The sequence below is a fragment of the Astatotilapia calliptera genome, chromosome 10, assembly GCF_964374335.1.
Source record: "Astatotilapia calliptera chromosome 10, fAstCal68.1, whole genome shotgun sequence".
NCBI lineage: Eukaryota > Metazoa > Chordata > Actinopteri > Cichliformes > Cichlidae > Astatotilapia > Astatotilapia calliptera.
This window is the reverse complement of record NC_137431.1, coordinates 31,704,777-31,716,728: the sequence shown is the minus strand read 5'-3', so window position 1 is coordinate 31,716,728 and position 11,952 is coordinate 31,704,777. Positions and strand designations below refer to the sequence as shown.

General features: G+C 43.2%; 1 protein-coding gene across 4 annotated transcripts; it reads left to right on the top strand.

Annotated features, from left to right (window-relative positions):
* Positions 1 to 670: 670 nt before the first annotated feature.
* LOC145431476 (uncharacterized) lies at positions 671 to 7,764 on the top strand. 4 transcript variants are annotated; one of them, XR_013911793.1, is made up of 3 exons: positions 671 to 5,672; positions 6,735 to 6,840; positions 7,200 to 7,764. XR_013911793.1 is itself a non-coding variant. In XM_080307337.1 (3 exons), the coding sequence occupies exons 1-3, from the start codon at positions 5,513 to 5,515 to the stop codon at positions 7,234 to 7,236; spliced, it is 303 nt and encodes a 100-aa protein (XP_080163463.1). In that variant the 5' UTR covers positions 5,431 to 5,512; the 3' UTR covers positions 7,237 to 7,749. The 4 variants fall into 4 exon arrangements, 1 of the variants encoding a protein (XP_080163463.1); XM_080307337.1 differs by having other exon boundaries at positions 5,431 to 5,672; positions 7,200 to 7,749; XR_013911792.1 differs by having other exon boundaries at positions 671 to 6,840; positions 7,200 to 7,750.
* The last annotated feature ends 4,188 nt before the right edge of the window (positions 7,765 to 11,952 follow it).

The window sequence follows — 11,952 nt, the reverse complement described above, 5'->3', positions numbered from 1 at the left end:
CAAGTAATCCATCATAACAAGTTAGAAATAATCACAGATCTGGTTTGCCATGATCTGCAATTTACAGTGCATGTTAAAATAGGATATGCAGAGTTTTCCTTGGTAAGCATCGTCAGTGTTTACTTTCCTTTATGTAGAGTTATCTGTTGAAATGTGGTTCGCCCTATTGGGCACCTCACAATTCTATTTAGTGATGGCCGTGGTGCTAAATATAGCATTAGTCCTTTGCTTAGTAAGTTATTCACAGGTGGTGGGACACCTTAATATATAATTAATATAATATCATTATATACATAAAATAAATATGGTGAAATATTTGATACTGTTTTTCCAAAATGTTACCACAATGAAATGAAAATTATTTTTTAATCAAAAAATGCTTGCTTTTAAAGGTGATTCCATCGTTTTGACCTATCCTGCAACAATAGCAGTTATTGGAAAAAAGTCATTTCTTGAAGAAATTAATTTTTATCCATTAGTTTTTCAAATTTCCACCAAGTTTTGACAAAACAAATATTTAATATTAATGTTTAGAGGTTGTAATCTTTATAAATGAATCTTGTCCAGATGTCCCTCTGCTCACCAGACTACAGCGTCACTTTGCAGTAATGTCAAAATCAAAATGACATCCCCGACAGTTCTATGTAACTTGTTTTTTTTCGTTTTTCTTTTGATGTCATACATGCCAAAATTCACTATTTCATCAATAAGACCACTTTAGAAAAATCACAACATCCTAGGCTAGGTTGCCATTATAGATCATTGTTTATTAGATTCCCCTTGTGTTTTCTCTCCCTCACTCGTTTAAGTCCTCCTCGCCATTCATGTGTTTCAGTAATGTCTGTCTCCTCTTGTTTTCCCCTTCTGTTTCCCCCCAGCCATCATGTTCTATTCTAGTCTCATCTCCGGCCCCCTTTTCCCTGGTGTGTATTTATTACTACAATAAGTCCACGTGTCTTAGTGTGTCATGTGTTTCATGTCTGTGTGTCCTATGTTGTCAAGCTCGTGTTTTCATGTCTGCATCCTGTTTTATTTTGAAGTGGTCTGGTGTCCCGTGTTCAGTGTGTTTAGTTTCACTTCCCCTGTGGCTTCATTGTGTTCATTCGTATCAGCTGTTTTCCCATGTGTTTCCACTTCCCCTGATTCCTTGTCTGTTCGTCTGCTTTGCCTGTTATGTCATGCATGTTTCATAGTCTACAAATTCATGCCATGTGTGTTCCAGATTTTCCACGTCATGTCTACATGTTTATGTTTATTTTCTTGTTCTAGGTTTTTAGGGGTTTTTTTTTTATGTTTAGCTCACCCAGTTTAGGTTATTATTTAGTTTTGCCTTTGTCTTTGTGTTGTTTTATCAGCCTCTAATAAATGGCTCACCCTTTGTTAAAATCAAGTTTAATTTTGCTTGTCTGCAGTTGGGTTCACCTCCTCACTCCTGACTTCTCTGGCAGACTGTGACACATTCAAGATGATAAGATTGTATTTAAACTGAGTTGCATGACTTTTAAAATGCCAAGGAGTCAAATGGACTCCCTTAGTGGTTTTAAACACTAAAACCACTAAGCAAAGCCAAGGGGTGTGGCTTTGCTTTTGTACTCTGTTTTGTGTTCTATTCATCTTTCAGGCGTCAGGCCTCCTCTGATTGGCCAGTTCGAAGTTGATTGGCAGGTGTCTATTGGCTGGACTGGGCTCAGTTGGCCAATCACACTCCAAGGAACACTACTAATGAGCCGCTCCCTGGCCAGCTGGTGGCTGCTGGCTTCTGCTTTGACAAACATTTGCGAACAGGCATCTTTATGTTGTGTGTGGTGGGAGGCTGGACAGGTAAGCCGGGGTACCCTATACACTGGTTGTAGATTTTACTCTGTTAAACACACTAGGTTATGCGGTTGATGCCACCCTTGTATGTTTTCACTGACTTTTATCGAGTAGCTAGGTAGGCCTTTTGTTTTGCATTTTTCTTTCAGTTAGGCTAGGCCCTGGAAGCTACTGACCTCTTTTTGTTTTATTACTTTCTTTGATTTGGATCAACCGCCCAGTCCTCCTCCCCCACCTCTTTACTGTTGTTAAATTTGACTATCCAGGCAAGCACCCAATAAATCCTGCCTGATACTTACCTGTTCTGTGGTCTTCCTCCTTCATTGATTGTGGTTGTCCAGTGTTGCTGTCTCCTTCCTACCTTTGCCTCCGCCATGGTGGGGGGGACGTAACACAAGTGGGGGCTCGTCCAGGATCGTTGTATGTGGTGGACAACCTGTATTAATGAGGACGGTGCCGTGATTTTAGGGTGTCTACGTTTCATAGTATCAGCCGGAGATGAGTTTCGACCTGCTTGGTTTTGTTAGTCAGCCTAGCGTTGACAAAGTTGACTTGTGTCGCAAAGACGACCTGTTGAGTATTGCTGCCCAGTATAACCTTTCCGTACCAAAGTATGGAGTGAAGAAGGATATTAAGCAGGCTTTGTTGGAGGGATTATTCGAGTTGGGGATTTTAATCAGCCCTGTTCCAGCTGGGGTGCCTTCTCAGGACCCTTCAGTTTCCCCTGGTGCCTCTGCTGATCTAGCTTCTCCAGAGAGAACTGATGAGCAAGCGCTGCCTGCTACACCTCCGGGTGCCCAAGTTAACTCTGATGCGGCTCCCCAAACTCTGCCACGCTTTAAGCCTTTCACTCCAGAATCCCAAACATCTAGCAGTGATGCAAAGCTTAAGGTTCGCTTACTGCGTTTACAGTTGGAGGCACAAGAGAAGGATAAGGTGCGTAAAGCGGATTATGATCTCCGGCTGGAGGTCCGTAGGCTGGAGATAGAAGCTGAAAAAGAAGTCAGGTTAAAGCAGCTTGAAGTAGAAGCACTGAGGGTGTCATCAGGACAGAAAACAGATGCCACTAAAGAAATCCCGAAGGTCTCCCCGGAAAGTTTTAACGTTAGCAAACATATTGCCCTAGTACCTACCTTTCGTGAGACTGAGGTAGATTCGTACTTCAACGCTTTTGAAAAGGTGGCTACTGCTCTGAAATGGCCAAGAGACATGTGGCCCATATTACTTCAGTGTAAATTAGTGGGCAAAGCTCAGGAGGTAGTAGCTTCACTTTCGCTAGAGCAAAGCATGAAATACGATGTGTTGAAGGAAACAATTGTACGTGCCTACGAACTGGTACCTGAGGCCTACAGGCAGAAATTTAGGAACCATAAGAAGTCTAGCAGTCAAACATATGTGGAGTTTGCACATGAAAAAGGGGCTCTTTTTGATAAATGGTGCGCTGCTAACGGAGTTGGGGATGAGTATGAGTCGCTGCGTGAGTTAATGCTAATGGAGGATTTTAAAAATTCATTACCTGAGAGGCTCATAATGTTCTTAAACGAACAGAAGGTGACGTCCATGTCCAAAGCAGCTGTGTTGGCCGATGAGTTTGTGCTAACTCATAAGAATGTTTTTACCCCTGTTTCCCATCCAGATAGGCCCACAGCCATGCGCTCAGCACGGCTTGAGTCTAGTTGCTCTGCTGCGAGGCCAGTGAGGCCAATGAGGGGGCCCTCGCCTTCCCACGGTGAGCGTGAATGCTTTTATTGCCACAAGAGGGGTCATCTCATCGCAGAATGTCAGGCATTAAAGCGTAAACAGCAACTATCCTCACAACCAAAAGGGGTGGGATTGATTAAAGCCACAGAGACTGGGAGGGCATTTCAACCAAACACTAACCACCCTGACCCCTGTTTCAAACCATTCATTCTAGAGGGAGTGGTTTCGCTGACTGGGAATCCAAATGATCAACAACCAGTAAAAATACTGAGAGATACAGGGGCCTCTCAGTCCATCATTAGAGAAAACGTCTTACCGTTTTCTGAGGAGTCATTTTGCCAGTCCAGTGTTATTGTCCAGGGAGTAGAACTCGGATTTGTATCTGCCCCTTTGCACACTATTCACATTCAGTCTTCATTAGTCAGCGGAGTTGTTAAAGTGGCTATTCGTTCTGCGTTGCCCATACCAGGCATTGACTTCATCCTAGGTAATGACCTTGCTGGAGGCAAGGTCATACCCATTCCTGAAGTGTTAGACAGACCCGAGCTGAGCCGGGATTCTGACTCAGCCCAAGACCAGCTTGCCATCTTTCCAGCTTGTGTAGTTACGAGGGCCCAGACAAAAAAGTATGGTCCTGACTTGGCCGATTCCTTCATGAGGTCAGATCCCGTTGGTGATGTGATTAACTTTACCTCTGGATCTAAGGTTCAGGCCACAGTTCCACCTGCTGACAAAACACAACCAGTTCTGGATTTGCCAGTCTCCCGAGAGGAGTTCATTATTGCACAGAAAAATGATGTAACCCTGTCCAAGTGTCATTCCTCCACTCTCAGTCAACAGGATGCCAAAGGGAAAAAGCTGGCTTACTTCTCTGACGAAGGTCTTCTGATGCGCAGATGGACAAGTGAGGTCTCGGAAGACGCTGACTGGTCTGCAGTTTATCAGGTGGTGGTACCTACTGCTTATCGTACCCAGGTACTGTCCTTAGCACATGACCATCCATGGTCAGGACATTTGGGGGTTAATAAAACATACACCAGAATTCTGAAACATTTCTTCTGGCCCGGACTGAAATCTGATGTTGTTCAATACTGCCGTACTTGCCATGTATGTCAAATGACCGGCAAGCCAAACCAAGTAATCCCCCCCGCTCCTCTCTGTCCTATCCCAGTAATAGAGGAGCCATTTCAAAAAGTGATTGTTGACTGTGTGGGGCCTCTACCTAAAGCTAAAACTGGAAACCAGTTTCTGTTGACGATCATGTGCGTTTCGACCAGGTTTCCCGAGGCAATCCCACTACGGAGAATAACAGCTCAGATTGTTGTCAAAGCACTGTTGAGATTCTTTTCAACCTTTGGTCTGCCTAAGGTTGTGCAAACAGACCAAGGCACTAACTTTAAGTCTAGAGTGTTTGCCCAAGCCCTGAAAACATTAGGCATTGAACACATAACCTCGAGTTCTTACCATCCTGAAAGTCAGGGGGCACTAGAGAGGTTTCATCAGACTTTGAAGTCTATGTTAAGGAAACACTGTTATAGTTCCCAACGGGACTGGGATGAAAGTGTTCCACTTGTTTTCTTTGCCTGTCGGGAAGCAACCCAAGAATCTCTGGGATTTAGTCCCAGTGAGCTTGTGTTTGGGCGTGAGATGAGGGGTCCTTTGAAGGTTTTTAAAGAGAGGCTGGCTACACCGGTTGACAACACCAAAAGCCTTCCAGAGTACGTCAAGACACTGAATGACAGGTTGAAGAGGGCTTATTCCTTAACCAGGAACGTATTAGCCACGTCACAAGCGAAAATGAAGAGACACTTTGATCAGCGGGCTGTTGACCGTTCATTTCTGCCAGGTGACAGTGCTCCTTCTCCTTCCGGTGCCCGGCTCCTCTCTCTCCGTTAGGTTCTCTGGTCCTTATGTTGTAGAGAGAAAACTCGGCAAGACTAACTACATTATTCAGACCCCGGATCACAGACGTCCCACTCGGGTGTGTCATGTCAACATGATGAAGCTGTACAACTCTCGTGAACCTTCAGCTGTGCCATCTGTGGTCCAAGAGCAAGTGGTCACGTCTCCGATGGCTTCGGTGACCAAGGTGGAGATTACTCCAGATGAAGATGGGTTGGTGTTACGAGGTGCTGAGCCTCAAAGTGCTCGACTAGGTAATTCTGTGATATTGTCAACCCTAACACAATACCTGTCCCACCTTCCTGCTGAACAGAGCAATGATATTATAACACTCATATCGGGATTCCCATCTCTGTTCAGTGATATCCCGTCTCAAACCACTGTCATAAAACATGATGTGGTGCTCACTAACCCTACACCAATCAAACAGCGCGCTTATCGGGTTAGTCCTGCAAAGAGGGAAATCATAAAACAGGAAGTTGAGTATCTTCTTCAGAATGGATTTGCAGTGCCAAGCTCCAGCTCTTGGAGTTCACCATGTCTCTTAGACACTAAGTCAGATGGAAGCCCAAGATTCTGTACAGACTTCCGAAAGGTGAACTCTGTCACTGTACCCGATGCACATCCCTTACCCCTTATCGATGACTGCATTGATGAAATAGGGCCTGCAAAATACATCACTAAACTCGATATGTTAAAAGGGTATTGGCAAGTGCCTTTGACACAGCAAGCATCTGAGATTTCAGCTTTTGTCACCCCTGACCACTTCCTGCAGTATACGGTTATGCCTTTTGGCATGTGCAATGCCCCTGCAACGTTTCAGAGACTGGTTAACAAAGTGTTGGGAAACATCCCTAACTGCCGAGCATACTTAGATGACATTGTTGTGTATAGCAGTGACTGGTCCACCCACATAGCTACATTAAAAGAAGTCTTCATTAGCCTAGACAGTGCGTCTCTCACTTTGAACCTTGCCAAATGTGATTTCGCTAGAGGCAGTGTCCTCTACCTTGGCCAGCAAGTTGGTCTAGGGCAAGTGCGCCCTGCAGATGCCAAAGTCATTGCGATTAGGGAGTTCCCCCAACCAACCACCAGGAGAGAACTGCGGCGGTTCCTTGGGATGATAGGATATTACCGACGGTTTTGTAAAAATTTCTCTTCTGTTGCTGCTCCTCTCACTGATTTAACCAGCCCCTCAAAGCCATTTATTTGGTCTGGGAGTTGTCAGCAGGCTTTCGAAAGCCTTAAGGGCTTACTTTGTTGCACCCCTGTTTTGTCTGCTCCTAACTTCTCTTTACCATTCAAACTGGAAATAGATGCCAGCGCAGTTGGGGCGGGAGCGGTGCTTCTCCAGGAGGATACCCAGGGCATTGACCATCCTGTGAGTTACTTCTCTCGGAAGTTTGACAAACACCAGCTCAGGTATTCTACCATTGAAAAGGAGACCCTTGCTTTGTTGTGGGCCTTGCAACATTTTGAAGTCTATACAGAGTCAGGTCAGAGGTCAGTCCAAGTATTCACAGATCACAACCCTTTAGTTTTCCTCTCCAAGATGTATAATCACAACCAGCGGCTTATGCGTTGGTCACTGATTATTCAGAATTATACCCTCAAAATCCATCACAAAAAAGGTTCAGAAAACATTGTAGCAGACGCACTCTCCCGTGCTGTTTAGAGAGGTCACCAAACCCTAAGTTTGGTTTTTGAAGGGTGAGAGTGTTACGTGCCAAGGGGTGTGGCTTTGCTTTTGTACTCTGTTTTGTGTTCTATTCATCTTTCAGGCGTCAGGCCTCCTCTGATTGGCCAGTTCGAAGTTGATTGGCAGGTGTCTATTGGCTGGACTGGGCTCAGTTGGCCAATCACACTCCAAGGAACACTACTAATGAGCCGCTCCCTGGCCAGCTGGTGGCTGCTGGCTTCTGCTTTGACAAACATTTGCGAACAGGCATCTTTATGTTGTGTGTGGTGGGAGGCTGGACAGGTAAGCCGGGGTACCCTATACACTGGTTGTAGATTTTACTCTGTTAAACACACTAGGTTATGCGGTTGATGCCACCCTTGTATGTTTTCACTGACTTTTATCGAGTAGCTAGGTAGGCCTTTTGTTTTGCATTTTTCTTTCAGTTAGGCTAGGCCCTGGAAGCTACTGACCTCTTTTTGTTTTATTACTTTCTTTGATTTGGATCAACCGCCCAGTCCTCCTCCCCCACCTCTTTACTGTTGTTAAATTTGACTATCCAGGCAAGCACCCAATAAATCCTGCCTGATACTTACCTGTTCTGTGGTCTTCCTCCTTCATTGATTGTGGTTGTCCAGTGTTGCTGTCTCCTTCCTACCTTTGCCTCCGCCATGGTGGGGGGGACGTAACAGTGTTAAAAGTTTATATAGTGAACCCAAGACACATGTGGTTAGTTACAATGTCAATACAATTCCTTTATGCAAAAAAATGTTACATCATCTGCATGCATTTGAATATTTTGGGATATACAGGTCATAACTATGAAGTGTGAATAAATTCACATAATTCACATCAGCAGTAATGACACCCAGTTACGCCAATCGGAGGTCACCAAAATCAATATTAAGATAAGATAAGATAAGACTTTATTGATCCCACAACGGGGAAATTTTTGCATCACCTCAGCTCAGGTACAGATATATGAAGGAAATACAAAAATACAATTAAGTACAATCAATGAAAAAAAGTAAGATAATACACTATATACAATGGTAGCATACACAGTATGTGATTATGGATATAGTTGGAAATATGGAAGACATAAACTATATAGCTTGGAAGGTCATGGAAGGTCCATTATGCATGAAGTGTTGACCGTGGATGTTCACAGTGTCCAGTGACTTATGACATCGTGATTGAGGAGTTATAGAGTCTAACTGCTGTTGGGATGAATGACCTGCGAAAGCGCTCCTTCCTGCAATGAGGGTGTTTCAGTCTCTGACTAAAGGAGCTGCTCAGCCCACTCACATACTCATGCAGTGGGTGATGTGGGTTGTTCATGATGGATGTCAGCTTTACTAACGTCCTCCCCTCACCAACCACCTCCACAGACTCCAGGGGACATCCCAGCACGGAGCTAGACCTCCGCACCAGTTTGTCAATCCTGCTCCTGTCCCTGTCCGTATTGAATCTCTGTGTAACTTTGCCAAAGCAATGTGGGACTCTGTAGTTTTCTCTGGTCCCCTCCCCAATCAGACCAGGAGTGACATGTTTAGCCGCATGTTCTCCTTAAATTGCTGCCTGTCTGAGTGGTGTCCCAGAAACGATGTGGGCTTCATAGATAATTGGCAAACCTTCTGGAGGAAACCTGGTCTTGTTAGGAGAGACGGCATCCATCCCACTTTGGATGGAGCAGCTCTCATTTCTAGAAATATGGACAAATTTATTAAACCCCCCAAAATATGACTATCCAGAGTTGGGACCAGGAAGCAGAGTTGCAGTCTTACACGCCTCTCTGCAGCATCTCTCCTCCTGTTACCCCCCCCCCAAAACCCCATCTCCATAGAGACTGTGTCAGCTCCCAAACAGACAAAAATCAAACTAAAATTCAGCAACAAAGAACTTAAACATAAAAAAAATCACAAAGAAAGAACAATACAGCATCCACATCTGAACCAAAGAGTAAAACTGACATGATCCGTGGGAGTCCCTGGAGGGGGTTTCCTTCTGTGGTTGCTGAGCCATCCATTTGGGGCGGGACTTCAGTGCTTCAACTGAGCCTCAGCTGCAAGCAATCAGCGGGAGACCTACTTCAGCTGACTCAACCGGCTCCTCCTCGCCAGTTTGTTCTACTCTTCTCGGTGCGGAGTTTCAACCCTGGCTTCACCATACTGGGACAGTCCCTGTCTCCCAGCCTGCTCGCCCGCCTGCCCTCTAACCCCCACACTTCAGCTTGAGACCCTCCAGACGCTTTCCACGGACCTCTGTGCCCTCCCCTCAGTGATACTAACCCGGACTGGCACAGTAAGGCGAACTATTCTCCAGTTTCTAGTTATCAAGCTCCAGTTTTCTCTTCCGATTATAACTACCTCTCCCTCTGTTACAGAATATTCATTCGGCTCTCTGACCTCTTCCTCTTTTCTGCAACTAGCCTTATTGGGGCCTCCTCGTCACTTTAGGTCACTTTTTTTCAAATAAATATCACTGTAAGCATTCCCCACCAGTGTTTGTCTGCATTTTTGGGTCCACTTTCCTGGGCGAACCTGTTGGTTCATGACAGAAACAGTGAAATGTGGATTATTAAATATTAGGTCTCTCTCCTCCAAGTATCTGTTAGTACATGACTTAATGGATCAACAAATCGATTTACTCTGCCTTACAGAAACCTGGTTGCAGCAGGATGATTATGTTAGAATGACTCGGGGGTGTTGATTCATTTAAACTAACTACCAGAAATCTCGAAGCACAGGCCGAGGGGGCGGTGTGGCAGCAATTTTTCACACCAGCCTATTAATCAGTGAAAGACCAAGACAGACTTTTAATTCAAGTCCTTAAAGTCATATTCTTTTATTGTCATGACTTTATTTGAAGCTATTTTTATTTTTGTATGATACCTGATTTATATAGAATATGGCTGAAGTAAACTGAAGTCTAAAATACTTAGTCAGTCATTTGTTTAATAGTAAATTAACTTTATATAATTCACATATAAAACTATGAATTGTAATTTTAAATGGTTTAAAAGCATGTAGAATAGCATATGTAGGCAAGTATATTTCTCCTTTTTTTTCATTATCAAGAATCAAAGACAAAGGGAAAAAAAATAGAAACAGGGCAGGGTTCAGCGGTTGAATCATCCGTCCCCACCAATGCCAAAACCAAATCTACGCCCTTGCTTCAGTCCCAACTGGACTCTGACTCCATTACATTTAGCCTAAAGATTATGTTGTATATATTCAATGCATACATTGAGTGGTTAAACGCTACCATTGAATGCAAACATAATAGAATAAGCACCATGGCTAAGGTGTTATTAGCTAGCACATAATGGTGTGGAATAGCATATGAAAAGCAACAAACGCAATTTGGCAACGCAGAAAGTGAAACTGGTGAGTTAATCCTATACCTGTTCAAAATTTAAAACTGTTAATAATAATAAAAGTAGAGCAAACATGTGTGTCTGGATAATGTCTCGTCCATGATAATATACTGATAATGCTTCTTTAGAAACAGAATTGATCAAGTTTAGTGAACTGCCACTAAATAAAAATACTTTAAGAAAAACAAGATTCTTGCACTTATAATACTTATAATGTATTCTTATAATACAAATTCTTTAGATGTTTTACTCAAAAGTTGGATTTTAGGTTTGTGGTGTAAGGATATATGCAACAGACATTCATTAAAAAGTAAAACAAGTGTATGAAATACGTTTCATATTAACCGAAAGTTATGTTGAAAAACTGAAAGAGGAATCTTAGTTCACATTCTCTCTTTTTCGCCTTTGTTCTTGGGTTTATTACAAATTCCTGATTGCCTCAGTTCTTTGTTTCTTCACTAATTATTTGGCCTCCTCTGCTCATCTTTTACACATTTTATTCTTTCAGATAATATGGAACAATATTGCTTTTATCTCTCCTTTCTCCTGCTTTCTTCTACGCTGGCTCACTTTCTCTCCCTGGACAGTCTCTCAGACAGCAGAGTCACAAACCACATTAACCTTTAAGAGCTAAAAATCAATGTCCTGTTGTTAATTTGTGCTAATTTGCTTCCACTTAGTTTTACAGCAGCCTTCCCTTTCCACTTCCCACCCTGAATTTTTAAACATCTGCTTGCAGCTGATGTGAACATATGGCAGTTCTATCGCCTGCACACTTCCAGACATTAAGTAGTTTTGTCTGTCCTCAGTGCATGTATTGAGTGCCCTCTTGGGACCAGCCTATCACCAGGAAAAAAACACAAGTTGCATTTAGTCATAGTGCATAGTTTATGAGGGCACGAAGAAATCTAAATAAGACTCATTCATGTAGAATTTATTCCTTAGCAGTTTCAATTCACATTAGGTCAACATATATAGCTAAACCTGTGTGCATGTAGAGTCCAAGAAGATGAAGTTAAAAGCCATTCAGGGAGCAGAACACTGAAAGAATACAGAAAATATATTAAAGTGGTGAATGAATTAAGTTGAAAGTTGAAGAGAGTTTTTAGATTTTACAGCTGAGCATTGGGTGTAAACTTATGATGATATTTAATTGTGTATAGATCCATACCTCCATAAGCACATGTGCATTAGGAAGCCCATAACCAAAAGGTTGAAAACGCTACGTCCAGATGAACAGAATCAGTGGAAGAAACTTTCATCACTCATCCAAGTGACTTCTTCAGTCTCAGCAAGCTGCAGGTTTCCCCAATCTTATAAACAGTACATTTGCACAATCATTGAAACTAGTCCACTGAATGAACAATGGGCTGGGAGGTCAGTTCCTTCATCAGTAATATGCAAATTGTCATGCCCATTGATCAAAAACCCCTGATCAAAGCCCATTGGTCGAAACGAAAACAATACATCTGTCATG